Genomic DNA, 17,290 nt, shown 5'->3' with positions numbered 1-17,290 from the left:
ATGTAAGTATGGGGTTTTTATTATTCTGAATTAGATAAATATATTGCATTTTGTTATGTCCTTAAAATATCTGCGCTCACTTCTTCTACCACATTGTATTAAATCTTCTCTAATAATACATCCAGCTTCACCTTTATTAGGTATCTCTTTCCTTCATCTACTCCAACTTCTCTCCCCCTCCTCCCAAGTTCTTGTGTACATCTGGTCCCCACCTAGTTTAGTACAAGATAGCTACATCACTCACAGATGCAAACAATTCACACCTCTGAGTGCTAGAACTATGCTCACCTAATCCTTTGTGTAGATACAGCTAAGTCTATGGAGGAGTGCTTCTGTTAACCTAACTACTGCCACTTGGAGATGTGGATTACTTATAACAATGAAAAAACTATTTGCAACACTGTAAGAAACTTCTACACTATAGCTCTCCAGTGCTCTAACTGTGCCTGTCCTGCGAACAAGCCCTCAGCCACTCCCTTTAACTCTTTCCCCCATTCTGAAATTTTTGCCATCCTGTACTCTTTGCCTTTCAGATATTTTATGCAAAGATTCCTCATTAGTTATCTGGTAAAATAAATGCTAAGGACCAAAAAGTTCATGAAGCACTCCCCCATACAATATTTTTCTGCATCGGTTCTATATTTTATGGTTTGTAAAGCACATTCTTAAAGGGTTAGATCCTGTCCCTTAAGTTCTTAGTTTGTTTTCTACAACTCTTCTATGGTAACACATTATTTACACTTATCACATTATATAATTAACAGTGAAATACATCTCTTTTAATAAGTTATTACAGCCAGTCACAAAATTTATATCCAAAAAGCTTTACCTGTGCAAATCAGGCATGTATATGCAAACAAAACCACCATCACATAAGGACAGAGGACATTCTTTTAAGCATATTACAACCAAGATAGGTAGGTAATGCTATACTTAGATCAATTTGGCATTCCCACAAACTTTGACACTCCGATGTACCTGCACCCAAGTAGTGCTCCAAAAAAAAAAAAAAAAAGCCACAACCCCACCCGTGAAATCTTGAGTGAAAAAGCCAATTATTTCCTATTTCATTTTTACAGAATATTTCATTGAAATAGAGAGTACACCTATAGAAAAAAAATAAAAACTGTGATCCAAGTAACTGATTACCATTAGCAATCCCTAAAAGTCAAACTTCAGTGATAAATTGCATTTATTTTCATAGACGTGATGCACATTTTGGTTTATTGAGGTCAGCACGATTCTTTGCTTTCATTGATGGAAATTTGGTGTAACAGATTCATTGTCAGAACACAAAAAATGCAGTAAGTTCTGCAAGACACAAAAGGCCTTATTCCATATTCTCACTTCCAACACTTCATTTATAATGTTATAAAATGGATTTCATTCTATAATCAACACACACATAACATACCACACACACACGACATCCTCATTTATTTATTTCATTGCAAACATACATATTTTAACGCATATGTTACTATTTTGGCATCCTTTCAAGCTACCATCAGCCTAAAAGTAATATTAAAATAAATGAGCTAGCACTATTACTGAACTCTTAACATGTAAAATTGTATTGTAGTTAATGTCTCCTACTACATTGTTTAGCAACACTTGTGAAATGGTGACAGATTAAATCAATTCATAAAATATTTTTGTTTCACATGGTAAATTATGCTCTCCTTTAAATAAATAGTATCTGAAATACTATAATGAATGCTATGCATTCCATATTTTTATTTATGTCAGTGTTAAATCAGAATTCTACAAATTTAATTTATATTTACACTTACACTACGTTAATCCTCACCCAGGTACCTTGCTTTGGAACCACTCATTCTTGACCAACTTCTCACCTCCATATCAGTAAGTAATTCAGTGCAAACCACAATCTCCTCTCTTAGTTATTCTAGTAAGAGGAGTTTTAGCTGTCCATCATTACCAAATTCATTAAGTGACTGGTGATCTTATATATCTTATCTCTACATCCTGAGTAATACACTCTTTCTTTTGTTGTGTGACTCTTGTGTCTATTTTATATTCCCTCACCAAAAAAACACAATAAATGAAAATAAGGTTGAAAATACGTCAGTTACTTAAGGTTAAAATACATTACAGGGATATCAGCAAAAGTATTATAGATCAAGGAAATTCAGACTTAAGATTACACTTTAAAAACCCCAAACACACTAGAAGGAGGAATGCAAAGTTAAGGCATCCACACAACCTAAATTCTGCCACGTAGAAAGATCATGCAGTCATCATACAATTATAATTAAGGTATTTAGAGTTTCTGCGCTCAGACCAGATTAAACATGGATTTTACATCTTTTCTCTTGAGGCATAACAATGTTAAGACTGTTGGATGCCTTACTGTGAATTTCTTAATGTCTTGATTTCCTTTAAGTGTAAACTTAACTCTGAATTTCCAGGATGTACAGTACTTAGTTTAAGGATGATTACAATATTCCTGTAACTTTTTTCACCACGAATTACTGATGCCTATTTTCAGCCATAATTCCATTTTAACATGGCCCCTGAGGGAATTTTTAGTTTGTTAAAAATTATTCAAAAAGTAGTTAGCAAACCCTGATCAAGCAACCTAAAGAGAATGCTACAATGAGATATTATTAAATGATTTGGAGATGTGTACTATCAGTTTTTTCATTTGAACATTAAAAATAGATTTCACTAGTACACCAGGTCAGTCACTGCAAAATGGTGACTCAGTTTGCAATTGACCTATTGGTTTCAGAAGACTGCACTACTGAGAACAGCAATATGTGAAGGAGATCAGGGAAAGCTCAGATCCCATATTACAGAGACCAGCAATATGGAAAGAGAGTCAAGTCCCAAACCAGTAACTTAAGAGATCCACCTGCTCTCCTGCATCACCTCCCCTGGCACTACTGCCTCAGCTTCCCCAGCACCACAGCCTCAGAGAACATCAGAGGCAAGGCCACAATGCCATGGGAAGACTTTGGAAAGAATGGTTACTTATTTTGTAACTGTTGTTCTTCGAGATGTGTTGCTCATGTCCATGCTATATAGGTGTGTGCGTTCAGTGTGCACACATCGGAAATTTCTCCATTAGCAGTACCCGTTCGACCAGCAGGGGAGCCCCCTGGAGTGTCGCCGGTATACCGGCTAATATATATCCCTGCTGGCCCTCCACCCCTTCAGTTCCTACTACGAGGCAGGGGAGGTGGGATTTGGAATGGACATGAAGAACATCTCAAAGAAAAACAGTTATGAGGTAAGTAACTGTTCTTTCTTCTTTGAATGATTGCTCATGTCCATTCCATCTTAGGGTGTGTCTAGACTACTGAGTTTTGTTGACAAAAGTGCACTTTTGTCGACGAAACTATACCAGCGTCTACACTACCACTGAGTTCTGTCGACATAACGTCGACAGAACTCAGCAGTTTTGTCGACGCTGGTATACCTCATTTTACGAGGCATAACACCTTCTGTCGACAGAGTTCTGTAGGGTTGCATCTAGACTACAGGGTTCTGTCAACAAAGCAGCTTGCTTTGTCAACAGAACTCAATGTGTCTGGACGCTCTTTGTCAACAGAAGTTTTGTCGACAGATACTGCATCCTCCCTTGCCTGATGTGTCAGTGTATAATGGTTAGCGAAGACCATTGGACAGAGGACCATGTGGCAGCCCTGCAGATGTCCAGGATTGAGACCTGAGACACAAAAGCTGCAGAGGTGTCCTGTGCTCTCCTAGAGTGGGCCATGAGGGGAGGAGTTGGGACCTCCGCCAGCCCGTAGCATCCCCTAATACATGCCATGATCCAGGAGGAGATCCTTTGCACGGACACCAGCTGCCCTTCAGCTGCTCCACAATGGCAACAAAGAGCTGAGGTGACTTGCAGAAGGGCTTTGTTCTCTTTAAATAAAAGGCTAAAGCCCTTCTAACATCCAAAGTGTGTAATGCTTTACCCGATGTTCTTTACCCGATGCTTGGGGTAAAAGACTGGCAGGAAAATGTCCTGAGACACGCAGAAGCTCAACACCACTTTGGGCAGGAATGCGGGGTGGGGGAGTAACCTGACTTTGTCCTTAAAGAAAACTGTGAAAGGGGGCTCTGAAGTGAAGGCCCTCAGCTCGGACACACATGATGGACACCAGCAGGGATACCTTGTAGAAAAGGTGACACATTGCTAAGAGTTTGAATGGAGGCCCCCATGAGTTTGGACAGGACCAAGATAAGATCCCACTGGGGAACGGGCTGCCGAACATGCAGATAAAGCCTGTCCAGGCCCTTAAAAAACCTGTTTACCATTGGGTCCGCAAAGAGGGTCTTACCCCTGGCACCCGGGGGAAAAGCGGAGACAGCTGTTAGTAGACCTTAATCTAGGAGGATAACCACTGAAGCTTAAGATCCAGAAGGTAGTCCAGGATCAGGAGGACTGGGGAGTCCATAGGAGGCACCCGCCTCTGGGTAGATCAGATATAAAACCACTTCCACTAAGCCAGATAAGTAGCCCTAGTGGAAGGTTTCCTGCTCCCCAGCAACACCTCCTGCACATGGGCCAAACACTGAAGCTCCACCGCTGTCAGCCATGGAGCTTCCACACCATCAGGTCCAGGGATCACAGGTCCAGGTGGCGAAATCTGCCAAAGTCCTGCATGATCAGGTCGGGGACTAGCGGGAGCGCGACTGGCCTGTCGCACAACAGGCTCAGGAAGGTGAAAAAACCAGGAGTCCTGTTCTCCAAGCCATTGGGCCTTGCGGGCATGAAAAGGATCAGAGATGCCCTGAATTCCTGCACACCCAGGAGCACCCGGTGGATCAATGGGAACGAGTACAACCACTCCTTGGGACGAGTACAACCACTCCTTGGGCCAGCGAATTAGCAATGCATCTCCTAGAGAGCCCCTTCCCAGACCCATGAGGAAACAGAACCCCAAAACACTACTTGTTCTGGCATGTGGTGGACAGGTCTAGACAGGGAAATCCCCACCTGCCGAAGATGTCCACGGCTACATTGCCCCCGAGGGTCCACTCGTGGCCAGAGAAGGACCTGATCAGCCAGTCGGCCAGACTGTTCTGGGAGCCCAAGAGATAGGAGGCAATCAGGTGGATAACTGCTCCGATGCAGAGGTCCCACTAGTGAAGGTCCTCCCGACACAGGTGAGGAGAGCCCACCCTGCCTGTTGATGTATGAAACCGCCAACATGTTGTCGGACAGGATGAGGATGGATTTGCCCGAGCCGGGGGAGGAAGGCCACAAAGGCGAGGTGGACTGCTCGCAGCTACCTGACATTGATGTGCAGGAAGAGACTGTCCCTCGACCACATATCTTGCATGCACATGTCTCCGAGACAGGCCCCCAACCGGTATCTGATGCATCCATCATGAGCTGGAGGGTCGGTAATGGCTTGGAGAACAGGACTCCGGCACAGACTTCCTCCTCCCGGATCCACCAGTCCAGGGAGCGAAGGACATCGAGGGAAACTGTCGCTACCCTGACCCACACATGAAAGGATGGATTGAAAGTCCGCACCAGCCACATCTGCAGTGGGCGCATGCGGAGCCTGGAGTGCTGTATAACATAGGGGCACATGGCCATTAGGCCCAGGAGGTGTATGCAGGCCCTGGCCATGATTATCAGGAACGTGTGCATGTCCCAGACAGCCAACCTGATTACCAGGAAGCAGGATCTGGGGACGGAGGCCTTGGCTGTCACTGAGTTCAGATTGGCGCCCACAAACTCTGGTGCCTATCCCAGTAATAGAGTCTGATTGGGCACATTCAGAAGCAGACCCAGCTCCTGAAAGAGTCCTTGAACCAGAGTGATGTGGGCCCATACCTGGTTGGTGGAGCGCCCCCATAGGAGCCAGTCGTCCAAGTATGGCAACACCTGGATGCCTCGTTTTCTGAGAGCAACGGCCATGCACTTTGAGAAGACCCACGGGGCCGTGGAAAGCACAAAGGGGAGGGCCGTAAACTGATAGTGGTCCCTGCCCACTATAAAACGGAGGAACTGACAGTAATGGGGCACAATAGAAATGTGAAAATAGGCATCTTTTATATCGAGGGCAGCATACCAGTCTCCGGGGGTTAGGGAAGGAATGATGGATGCTAGAGTCACCATCTTGAATTTCTTCTCAACGATTAAGGTGGTGAGATCTCAGAGGTCCAGGATGGAACAAAGCCCACCCTTGGCTTTGGGGACCAGGAAATACTGGGAATAGAAGCCCCTGCCCGACACCCCCAAGGGAACCACCTCTGCAGCCCCCCGGGTGAGGAGCTGAAGCACCTCCTCCCGCAGGAGAAGATCATGAGAGGGGTCTCTGAAGAGGGATGGGGTAGGGGAATGGGAGGGAGGGGGAAAATGGAAGGGGATGACATACCCCCTTCCTACCGTTTCTAGGACCCAATGGTCCAAAGTGATAGTTTCCCAGGCCCAGTGGAAAGGGAATATACAGACAGTCCTGGAAGAGGAGTGGCAAGGCTGGTAGGCTGTCCTCGGGCATACCCTCAAAACCCTTGGCGAGGTCCCAAGGATTTACTGGGTGGACCCTGACTCTGGTCCTGGGTCAGCTGGGAACTGCATCTGCCATTCCTGTTACGGCGACAGAAGTTGGGGTGTGCACCCTGTTGGGAAGATCTAGGGGCGTTCCTGCCTCAGAAGGAGCGCCGCTGGGTATTCACACCCCAAGTACTTTAAGGTGGCCCGGGTATCTTTGAGGCCGTGAAGACTTTGGTCTGTCTGCTCGGAGAATAAGAAAGGACACTCAAAGGGGGGGTCCTGTATTGTGTTCTGTAGTTCAGGGGGCACCCTGGACCCCTGCAACCAGGAACTGCGGTGCATAACCAGCCCCATAGCCATGGCATGTGCAGCCGTGTCAGCCGCATTGAGGGTAGCCAGGAGCACAGCCCTAGAGATTAGAGCCCTCTCGGAGGAAGGCAGGGCAAACTCGAGCAGAGAGTCCCTGGGGAGTAACTCTGTGAACTTAGCCATGGAGGCCCAGGTGCTTTAGGCATAGCAAGACAGCAGGACCTGCTGGTTCACTATGCAAAACTGTAGGCCTCCCGACATGTAGGCCTTCCTGCCTAACAGGTCCATTTTTATGACGTCCCTATTTTTTGGTGTAGCCTCCGGTTGTCCCTGTCTCTTCCTTTGGTTCACCACCTGGATGACTAGGGACCCTGGTGAGGGAAGGGAGACAAGATATTCATTCCCCTCCTGAGACACAAAGTACCAATGCTCAGCCCTCTCATCAGTTGGTGGGTAGAAGCTGGGGTTTGCCAGAGAGACTCAGATATTTTGGCCACCATTTTGTTAATGGGGAAGGCCAATCTGTTGGGACTATCAGACTGCAAGATGTTGACAGATGGGTCAAAGTCCTCCGACGCCCTCTCACCCTGGACTCCCAGGCTCTGGGCCAAGAGTCCAAGGAAGTCCTGGTGTGCCTGAGTCCATGGAGGGCATGGAAGGGAGAGTGTCACCAGGGCCTCGTCAGGGGAGGAAGAGGACGATCCCTTCAGCCCCGTCTCCACAGTGGCCTCAGCCTGCGAGAGGACCTGAGAGGTTGCCAGTGAGGGCCCTGTGGGTGGCTGGACCACCTGGCCCTCAGTCTCCAAGGGCTGTTGGGAGGTTTGGTCTGGGGGAAGTGACAGCCCCGACATGGGCGACCTGGTCAGCGGGGTTGCCGAAGGGGGCGCCCTGGACCCAGAGAGGACAAACTCTGGCCTAGAGGGGCCCATGTCCTGGCTCTAGTAGCAGGCCCATGGGGTCCAAAACGGCCATTGAGATGGGCGTAGAGCCTGTGGGGGCCAGAACTGCTGCATCACCAGTGCCCATGGATGCTGTTGCTGATGAGCGGGGGTACTCCAGTGCCGTGATTGGTTGAGTGGGACTGGTGGCAGGATTTGGACCTGGATTCCCCTGGATGACCACCTGGACTCCACTTCTGAGTCGGTTGTCTACTCAGACGTGGACCATGGTGGGGCGGAGGCAGACGCAGTTGGTGATCTGGCTAATGGGACATTCTGAGCCATCGACTCCAGTTTACCCCGGTGCCAGTGGGGAGGGGGAGGAGGAGAAGGCATGGCCAGGCCCAGGACCGAGAGGCCCTGAATGGAGCCATCAGTGGTGGTACCACGCTCGGTTCCTGTCGACATCCGTGCCCAGATGCCGGGTCCGATTCCAAGGCAAGGGCCAGGATTGAGGTCACCGCTGGTGACAGCCTTGCAGGTGGTGCCACACTCAGGCCCGGAGAGGCATGGGAGCTGACCGTAGCGGAGTGGTGCTTCTTAGGATCCAGTGCCAGGGTGCTTGGTGCCCTAGGCTCTGATCAATGCCACCCGGGGTCCTGATCCTTTCCCGAGGTTGGTACCGGAGTAGAGAGGGAGACAATTCAGTCAGATCCCTGGCCACCTCGAAAGCCTCCGGAGTCAAGGGCTCTGGGAAGTCCCCATTGGGTTGGCGTACCGGTGCAGACTTGGTTGCTTGCTCGACTGAGACAGTCCAGACTCGACGCCTGATGGTGCCACATGCCCCACTCGAAGGTGCACAGAGGGCACGCGCCGTGGGGGCAACCTATCCCTGCTAGATCTCTTTTTCTTGGGCACCGAGGACTGGGAATGGTGCCAAGGTCTGCAAGGTGCCGGGGAGGTGCGCGAGTGGCCTGACGCCTCCCGCACCGAGTCCAGTGCACTCTGTTGCTGGGTCCGATGCCGGTGTCAGACAAAGCCCCTTCCATTAGAATGATTTTCAGGCGCGACTCTCTCTCCTGCTTTGTCCGAGGTTTAAACGCCTTACAAATTTTACAGGCCTCAGACAAGCGAGCCTCTCCCAAGCACTTACGGCAAGCAGAGTGTGTGGGTCACCACAGGGCATAGGCCTCTGGCACTTTTCTCGGGGTTTGAAGTCCTGAGGGCCGGGCATGCCTCGTGGAACCTGTGGAGCAAGGATCACTGTGGGCCCTTAGTACTAGAAAACAGTACTTAACTACTTAGAGAACTGATAAGAACTGTAACTGTTGAAACTAGAACAAAGAACTTTAAAAATGAGTAACTGCTAAAGGGCGCTTGCTAGGGGAGAGCAAGAGCACGTTCCAATGACCATGATGGGTGGTAAGAAGGAACTGAGAAAAGACTGGAAATGATTTATTGCCACTTGAATCGTGAAAGAAAAAAATCAGTTTTTATTCTGTACTTTAAATGAAATAATCAGTCAGTTACATGATTCTGTCTTATATCCAAAATAACTTCCCAATTGCCAAACTGAACAGCTGTTCATGTTTCTTAAAAAAAAATTCTCTGCTTACAACTTCCTCAAAACATTCCAACAGAAAAAAAAATATTCAAGTCCATCCATGATTCACGAGAGTGAAGCTCCTCCTCAACCCCACTTCACCTTTATTCCCTGCCTGAAGTCCTGCTTCGCAATCAACCACCATCCTGCTTATATATCTAACTCTCCAAAATCTCCAGTATTTTCTAGTCTTGATTAATTGGAATAATCATACCATCAGCAAATTTTGCCACCACGTTGTTCACTTTTTTTTCCCCCAAATGACTGAAATATAAACTGAACATCTGTCCTTATAAGAATGAAGCACTGCAATGCTACCCTTTTGCCATGCTAAGAATATTTTTTCTTTCTTAACAAGTTTCTAACCCACAATAGTGCTTTAGCTTTCATTCCATGACAACATCTGTGTTCTTGGATAGCCTCTTCTAAGGGTCTTTGCCAATGCTTTTTTCAATCTTCAAAGATAGATATGCGTGGGCTCACTGGGGCAGGAGAGCCGTCCACCAGCGGCAATTCAAAATGGCATCCACAAGATGGCAGTGGCCAGTGGGAGCCTGCTGTGGCCAAAAAGTCTAAGCCCATGTTTTTTAAAGGGGCAGCGTCTTCTCCCCCCCAACAATTCTGGTGAAGCTCTTTGCATTTTTTCCACCGCTGTTTCGGCTCTTTGTTAAATGGGCTGGGCACCCCTGCTCTAAGGTATGCACACGCGTAGCAGCACACAAACAACTCTATGCCCGCCCACCTCCTTTGCGGAGTCGCGCAGCAGCACTTACTTTCCTGCTGGAAGGTGAGCAGCACAGTGCATTCCTGCTCGGGCGGCAAGTGGGGCTGCATGGCCGGCAGCTGCCCCATGAGCATGGCAGGACCCAGGGCGTGGGGAGGCTATCCCTGGGCAGCCTCACCATGGCTTCGGTTCCTGCTCTAGTGGCAGCCACAGGCAGCAGCCAGCGGAAGAGGATTGCTCCAGGGGCTGGACTGCTCCGGATGACACTGAGCCACGGCTGCTCCAGGCATGGGCGGCAGGTTAGTATAGTTCTTGGTGGTGCCCCATTAGCCACACCCCCTGGCAAACACCTCCCCCCTACGCCTCTGGAGGTAACACACTCGGGGCAAGATGGACACATGATCAGATGTAAAAGGTGTCATGTCACCCCTCTCGAAGGGCTTTTCCCACATCCTCCTACCAACAGGGATTAGTTTGGCCACCACCAACCCTCTCCCCCCCCCCCCCCCCGCATGCAGCTATCCTGCAGTTGCATTAATCCAATGTGTGAGACAATAACTCGGGGGCAGAGAGCTGGGGGAAGTGTTCCCTCTAAGGCTATGTCTACACTCACGGCTTCTTGTGCAAGTACAGCCGTTCTTGTGCAAGAACCCACAGAGCAGCCACACTGCCCGCCTGCTCTTGCGCAAGGAAATTTACAGTATGGCGCAGTAAGAGAGGGCGTCTTGCGCAAGAGCTACGCTCTTTTCTAACAGGTGTTAGCTCTCTTGCACAAGAGGGCAGTGTGGATGCTTGTCAGGGATTTCTTGCGCAAGAAACCCCTATGTCTAAAATGGCCATCAGAGCTTTCTTGGGCAAGTGAGCGTCCACACTGCCATGGATGCTCTTGCGCAAAAGCACAGCTCGCACATGGCAGTGTGGACGTGTTCTTGCACAAGACTTCTTGCACGAGAACCCTTGCGCAAGAAACCGCCAGTGTAGACATAGCCTAAGTTTCCTCCCATGAACAGAATGAATTTTGTGTTATGCACTAGTACTGAGTTCATGTGGCTTGTTTGGATGTGCCACTGTGGTACCCAAGTTATTAATAAATATTTTTAAATCTTTGCCTTTTTTCTCTGCTGCCATGTCTCCTCCTCTTGTTCCATCAGCTCCCCTAGTGCCTGCCCCAACCGTTCATCCTCCCTGCCCTTCTCACTGCCCTCAGCCCTCCTGCGACCTGCCCCCCTCCATCAGCCCGTCTCTCCCCCCTGTGCCCACTCCTCCCGTAGTCCCACTCTGATCATGTGAGCTACCGCTCCTCATCCTCTCTCCTAACACCTCCCTCTACACACCTGCCCTGCCTCTCTCCTCTGGTCCTGGTCCCTTCCCTGCAGGTGTCTGCCCTTCTGTTTCACTCCCAGAATCCCCTGGCACCTGCACCTTCCCTTACCCCTGCACCTTCCTGGTGCCTCCCCTTTCCCTTCCCTCACTGCCCCTGCCCCCTTTTCCCCTGATGTCCACCCCCTCACCACCCTCTGCCCCCATTCCCTTCATGCCTCTGTGCCCTCACACATGACTTTCTCCATCCCCATCTTCCTCATGCCCACCCCTTCTTTCAAGCTTTCTCCCAGCACCTCCCCCTCCCTCCTCTAGCCTCCAGTGCCCTTACCCAGTCAGGCACTCCTTCCGGCGCGGCACAGCCCCGCCAGTGGCGAGACTCCACGGCCCCAGCACTGACAGGGTGGCTCTCAGGCTTGGGGCGCACGATTGGCAGCTGGGGCGCAGGCAGGCGAGTGGCACTGGCGAGACAGGAAGCTCAGCTGCCCCCCTCCCACTGTGAACGGCTCCTTTGCCGTCGCCAGAGCTGCACCGGAGACGGCAGCCGGCAGTAGGGGGTACAAAGGCGGGGGGGTGCCCACAAGCGGGGAGGGGGAGTTGCAGAGGTGCGCACGGGAGGGGGTGGCTGGCCGCAGGGGGCACACGGGCGGTTGGGAGGGGCCGCACTCACCTAAAGGCCTCCTGCGTTCTCCACCGGCTTCATGGTGTGCGGCCCCGGCTTTTGAAGTGCCTGGGGCCGCCGGAGCACGCGCAGCAGCGCCGAGGTGTGTCGGGCTGTGCAGCTTCTGACATTGCAGCCGTTGGCGTCTTCTTGCAGGGGTGGGGAGGACAGGCAATATTCAGAACCGGGGGAGAGACCCAGCTCCAAATATTGGTGGAACAGGGCCCCCGGCTCTAAATATTGCTGGAGCCTGGGCACCACGAGCCCATATAACTCGCCGCCCATGGCTCCAGGGACCACTGGGCCATGTGGCAGCGTGAGACTGCTCCAGAGGCAGCGCAGCTCCAGCCCCTTTCCATGGCTGGAACTGCAGCCAGGGCCGCATGGTGGCTGCCTGGCTGCTCATTGGGTGGGCTGCGTGGCAGGTAGCTGCTGAAGCTTGAGCCGGGGCTGTGGTTCCCTGAACACCTCTCTCCCCCCCCCCCCCCCCCCACTGCCCTCTGACGTTCAGAGCCCCCTGCCCCTCCCACTCTCTGGCAGCTCCCCATATGTTGCTGCCCCACCTCCGGCATCTCACTGCCTGCAAGCTGTGGGCGCTGTCAGCAGCTTCCCTCTGCCCCAGGTTGGGTCTTGCAGCCAGCCCTGCGGAGGGCAGCCCCTGCCCTGCACACAGGCTGCCCTGGGGACAATGCTCCAGTACAGGGGGTATGTCTCACCTTCTCCCCAGCAGGTGGGGGAGGGCGTGATGCTTGGGAGCAGGGCTCAGGGCCGTGTCACACATCTAAACAAGCACACATGACCTGATTATGGGCACAAAGGAAAAAACTCACTCTGCTCATGGATGGAAAATCTAAGAAGGAACACTGGTATGCAGTATAGGAGCCTTAAACAGAAATAGGATCAGCTAGCAGAAGATTATGCTCTTAAACTCATTTCTCAAATGCAAGCGTTTGTACTATATTTGTAGAGGACGACAAAACTGATGAGATATACAAGATGGCTAATTATATACTTGTTAAGTATGTTTGTTCAAATATAGTATCTACCTTTGTTACGATATTTTTGACATTTAATATGTTTCATGTCTTGTTTGGAAGTCAATCTTATGTGAGTTCAGTAAAGAAAAGTACTTTGTACATACAAATTAAGAGACGCACACGGTGAAATTGTTACTAAATCAAAAATATAATGCTGTACTTACATTAACTCTGAAAGCTTGTACAGTGTTATCCAGGAGAAGAATATTGCAGACCACCTCTGTATGTTGTCTGTCTCGTGCCAACTCAGATGCTCGTACATTGTAGGTTCTGCCAGCAGGCAATCGGAAACGTGCGGTCATTACTGTCCACACAAGGTCTTTAGAAAAAACAAAATTGAAAGAAATCCTGTAACTGACAGAACTTTAAGAAAGCAAAAATGCTTGACTTAAAACAGCATTTCTCAATCTTTTTTTAATTAAAGTACCCCTTTTAAAAAAAATTATAAGTACTCCCAGTACCTACAGTTTTCAGACACAAGGGGGGACTGGGGCGGAGCAGGAGCTGGTGCTGTGGGGAGCTAGCTTAAAAGCCAGTCCCCTCGGCATATCTCCATGGGAGGATGCCACAAGCTGGGAATCAGATGAAGCACAGCAGGGAGGACTCAGCGCAAGCCAGAACAGCTGATTCCCAGCTTGCACCAAGTCCTGCCCACTGCGCTCCAGTCTTTTTACATTTAAGGCTGGTGCGCAGCGCAAGCTGGGAATCAGCTGTCCTGGCTCACGCGGAGTCCTCCCCACTGCACTTTAGCCTTTTAAATGTAATACGTTTTTAATAAAAAGTAAAAGTAATACATTTTTAATACATTTAAAAGGCAGAGCCGCAGCGGGGTTAGCTCCCGGCCCTGGGAGCTAACCCCGCCATTGTTCCCCCACTCATCGACTAAACTAAATTTAACATCCCTCCCAGAGACTGCAAATTTTTTGCTCATATTTTCTATTTGGTCTACACAAGACTACTTTTGCACCTGTTATTAAAAATATAAAGAGGGGTACAGGATCAACCACCACACCAGTTCCTTCTCTATCATGGTTTCCATAATATTACAGAGGAATTCTAAAGCAGAGGGAAACTCATGGAATACACATTTGAACAACATCTCAAAGAACTCGTTACTTAAAAGTTAGCAGACCATTACTGTAGAGGGTCACACTCCCTGCCTCCACCCCTGGAGCCAGGGCCAAGAGCAGAGCAGTGACTCTGGAGGAGGAAAGAGTGGGTAGAGAACACCACACAGGCCAGGGTAAGCTGGCCGAGCCTGGGCCCCCGGGGGACCAAGTGTGGACCTGCACCAAGGCTGGGGATAATGTCAAGCATGGGGCCGAGATCTGGGGCCAGAAACTAGAGCTGCAGTGGGGAGCCAGGGCCAGGCCACAGCTGTGGATGGGACTGGGTGATGCTCCCTTCCACACCTTGTTGGGGCTATCTTAGCGCATTGCACCTGCCTCTAACATTTCTCCCCACACCTTCCCCAGTTCAGGGATCTCTGCTCTATGGATAAGTATTCTTCCCTTTTTTCGTCCATAAGCGTATTCCACACCAGGTGACTCCAAGCAGTGATCTAAGTATCTACCACAGTCTGAAAGACTATTCTATCAAAAGAGGTATCAGTTGCAGAAGCTGCTATTAACTCAATGCCTGGAGACAGTATTAGGAACTCCATATGGCAGCTTTACAGATATCACTAATGTGGACATTCCTTGGGGAAACTACAAAGATAATCCAGATCCAGTGTTCCTTCTAATTTTTTCCCCTCTCTACGTGTGGAATGAATTATGTTATGTGCTCCAATCTAGGAGCAATGTCTGTGATGTCACCTCCTTAGTGCACATAATGAAATTCATTTGGTGAAGGTACGGCCAAGAGATATGGAGTTTGGAAGTGGGGGCTCAGGGCTAGGCTGAGAATTTGGGTTTGGGGGGGGCCAGAGATGCGTGGCTCAGAGCTGGGGGAGCAGAGGGTTCAAGTGCAGGAGGAAGAAGACTCTGGCTGTGGGTGCTGGCTGCCCAGGGTCTGCAGTGGGTAGAGAGGACTCCCTCCCCACTCTACCACCACAGCACTGCCCAGGCTGGGGTAAGAAGTGCCTCTGCTCTGGCCATGGCAGGCCCATGTTAGGGCTGTGTTGGAGCTAGGTGAGGGGCGCTTCTCCCCTAAGTCCCAGGAAGGTCCCTGCTGAGGCTGGGTGAGGAGTGCCTTTCCCTCCTGCTACAGTTCTGTGTCAAAGATATTCTGAGGCCAGAAGGGAGAAGCACCTCTCCTTACCACAGCCCTGAGAGTCTGCATGGTGCTTAACAGAGTGCTGCATGACCACACAGCTTTAGAGGGAACTTAAATCAGGACCGAGTTGAAACCTAACATTAATTGGTGAAACTACCTTAGTCAACTCATAACACAGCCTAATGTACCCCAACACCCACTTTAATAAATGTTTGGGTGGGGAAAAATGAGTAGCCCTTATCATTGAAATGAGGAAGGACATCAAGTGTCTTGGAGGAGACCAAAAAGACCATCAGTCTGATGGTAAAAGGCAAGGATCCTTTTACTATCCAAGATCCATGGCTTCATCATTTTTAAAGTATAGTTTAGGGGAAAATACTGGAAAATGAATACACTGATCCGAATGAGACTCAGATCACAGTTTAGACTTAGGTATAAACTTTGGGCAAGGTCTGAGGTATATCTTGGTAATGGAAAAAACTAAGGGACAGTTCACCATTAGAGCCCCACTCACTCATTGTGACCATCTGAGCTGAAAGGGTGGGAGAAAGGAGGGTGCTCTTGATAGAAAAGTGAAAGAAAGAATATGAACTCCAGATTCTGAATTGGCCTCAAAGAGCTGTCAAAACGAATGTCCCTCTTCCTCTTAGGAATAAATACCTGGAATAGAAACCTTTCCCCCTTTAAGGTGAAAACCCCTCTTCTATTACTTAAGACAGGGGTGGGGAACCTTTTTTGGGCTGGGGCCACTGAAGCACAGAAAAATCAGTTGGGGGCCACACACAAGTGATGTGGTCCCCAACTGACAAGGAGAAAGACATTTCACATTCTCTTTCCACACCAAAGCACAGGGGGGCTCAGACTAATAGATTTTGTGCTTCAGCCCCATGGTGGAGCAGTGAAGGGGGGGGAGGGAGAGCACTAGCATGGGATCCCCAATGCTAGGGGGACCCTGAACCTCAGCAGCCAGATTCAGGCAAGCCAGAGGCCGCATCCAGCCCCTGGGCCTGAGGCTCCCCACCCCTGACTTATGAGATGAGAATCCTCTCATAGGAGGGATCCCTGAAAATGAACAGAGAAGGTATGTATCTGGGTGAAGAGGTAATAGGTCTAGTATGGAACTCAACTGCATAATTAGAGGTTATGATCTCTATGACCCACTTGTCCACTTTGTTGTTCCATGACCCCTGAAGTAGGGAAAGGTGGTTTCCAAATGATGGGGAAGGCAAATCCAAAGGAAACATTGGGTTGCAGCTCTTGATCAGCCTTATTGGTCTTACTAGCTATAGCTGGCTCTGAAGAAAAAGCAAGAACAGCAAACCACCTTTTCTGAAACCTTAGCTGTTTCCTGAGGGGGTTCAGTAGGTCTCTAGCAATAGAAATCAAGCAGCATAGTCTTTTATTCAGGGCAGGCGTTCTCAAATTTCATTGCATGGTGACAACCCTCTGACAACAAAAATTACTCAAGGAACCCCCGAAGGAGGGAGCAAACTGAGCCTGCCCAAGACCCTCCACACCAAGGAGGTCGGGGACCAAAGCCAAAGTCCTATTATCCCAGGTCAAGATGGCACCAGGGCTAAGGTTACAGGCCCCTAGACTGAAGCCCTCAGACGTGGCCTGTGGTCATCATCTTCAACAAGTCTAAGCTGCTGGCCTCGCAGCAGAACCACTGATATAGGAAAAGGCTGAGGTTTATACTATTTCCTCTTGGTTGCAGGAATGTAAGTGCCAAGGGACCAAAGTGTTGCACAGAATCATTTAGATTAATCTGAAATGCTTTGATTCTACAAATGAAAGAACCTCCACTGTGGCTTGGACCTCTCTTGGGATTCCAAACAACAGAAGTCACAATGATGCCTCATAGGGATGTTAAATTTAGATTAATTGGCTAATTGTATAGTCAATGCAATTTGCATCTCTGCCTTTGAAGTGTAGAAACAGCCACAAGGTGGCATTTCAAAGTGGCAGTGACGCATGGAGCCTGGGATCAGCTGGCACTGCCACTCTGAAGCACCCCAGCCTCATTTCCCTCCCCCCTCCCCCCCCACATTGCT

At 49.4% G+C, this 17,290-nt stretch overlaps 1 protein-coding gene across 2 annotated transcripts in view; it reads right to left on the bottom strand.

Annotated features, from left to right (window-relative positions):
- The window catches only part of PTPN4 (protein tyrosine phosphatase non-receptor type 4), a 216,284-nt gene that overhangs the window by 151,378 nt on the left and 47,616 nt on the right, over positions 1–17,290 (bottom strand). For both annotated transcript variants that reach the window (XM_075933064.2, XM_006137719.5), the window contains exon 2: positions 13,184–13,338. In XM_075933064.2, the coding sequence (XP_075789179.1) occupies positions 13,184–13,321 (138 nt within the window). In that variant the 5' untranslated portion in view covers positions 13,322–13,338. The remainder of the gene's footprint in view (positions 1–13,183; positions 13,339–17,290) is intronic.

The sequence above is a fragment of the Pelodiscus sinensis genome, chromosome 7 (genome assembly GCF_052426305.1).
Source record: "Pelodiscus sinensis isolate ZL-2025 chromosome 7, ASM5242630v1, whole genome shotgun sequence".
Lineage (NCBI taxonomy): Eukaryota > Metazoa > Chordata > Testudines > Trionychidae > Pelodiscus > Pelodiscus sinensis.
The sequence above is the reverse complement of the archived record's forward strand: the minus strand, read 5'-3'. Positions and strand labels throughout refer to the sequence as shown.